Below are 369 nucleotides of genomic sequence, written 5' to 3' on the forward strand. Positions count from 1 at the left end.
CTGGGGGTCTGGACTCCTGGGTCTGAGGGAGGAGGGGCTGGGCCTGGACCCCTGGGTCTGAAGGAGGAGGAGCTGGTGATGAAGCCACTGGCGGTTGGTCCCCAGGCTGTGAGGGTGACATATGGGACCGGGAGAGCTGCGGGGGCCAGGCGGCCATCGAGAGCCCCAACCTCTGCCTGCGCCTCCGGTGCTGCTACCGTGATGGGGTCTGCTACCACCAGCGTCCAGACGGTGAGGGCTCCTGGTCCCAGGTCCTTGGGGCATGGGTGTGGTGGCCGCGAGCCCCGGGTCTGAACCCTGCCTCCCTTGTCCAGAAAACATGCGGAGGAAGCACATGTGGGCGCTGGGCTGGGCGTGCGGCGGCCTCCT

At 68.3% G+C, this 369-nt stretch overlaps 1 protein-coding gene across 1 annotated transcript in view; it reads left to right on the forward strand.

Annotated features, from left to right (window-relative positions):
* Nucleotides 1–369, forward strand: part of TMEM190 (transmembrane protein 190) — a 9463-nt gene that overhangs the window by 5946 nt on the left and 3148 nt on the right. The window contains exons 3-4 of the mRNA XM_011997019.1: nt 106–231; nt 315–369. Of these exons, the coding sequence (XP_011852409.1) occupies nt 106–231; nt 315–369 (181 nt within the window). The remainder of the gene's footprint in view (nt 1–105; nt 232–314) is intronic.

This window comes from Mandrillus leucophaeus, unplaced genomic scaffold, assembly GCF_000951045.1.
Source record: "Mandrillus leucophaeus isolate KB7577 unplaced genomic scaffold, Mleu.le_1.0 Scaffold53, whole genome shotgun sequence".
Classification (NCBI taxonomy): domain Eukaryota; kingdom Metazoa; phylum Chordata; class Mammalia; order Primates; family Cercopithecidae; genus Mandrillus; species Mandrillus leucophaeus.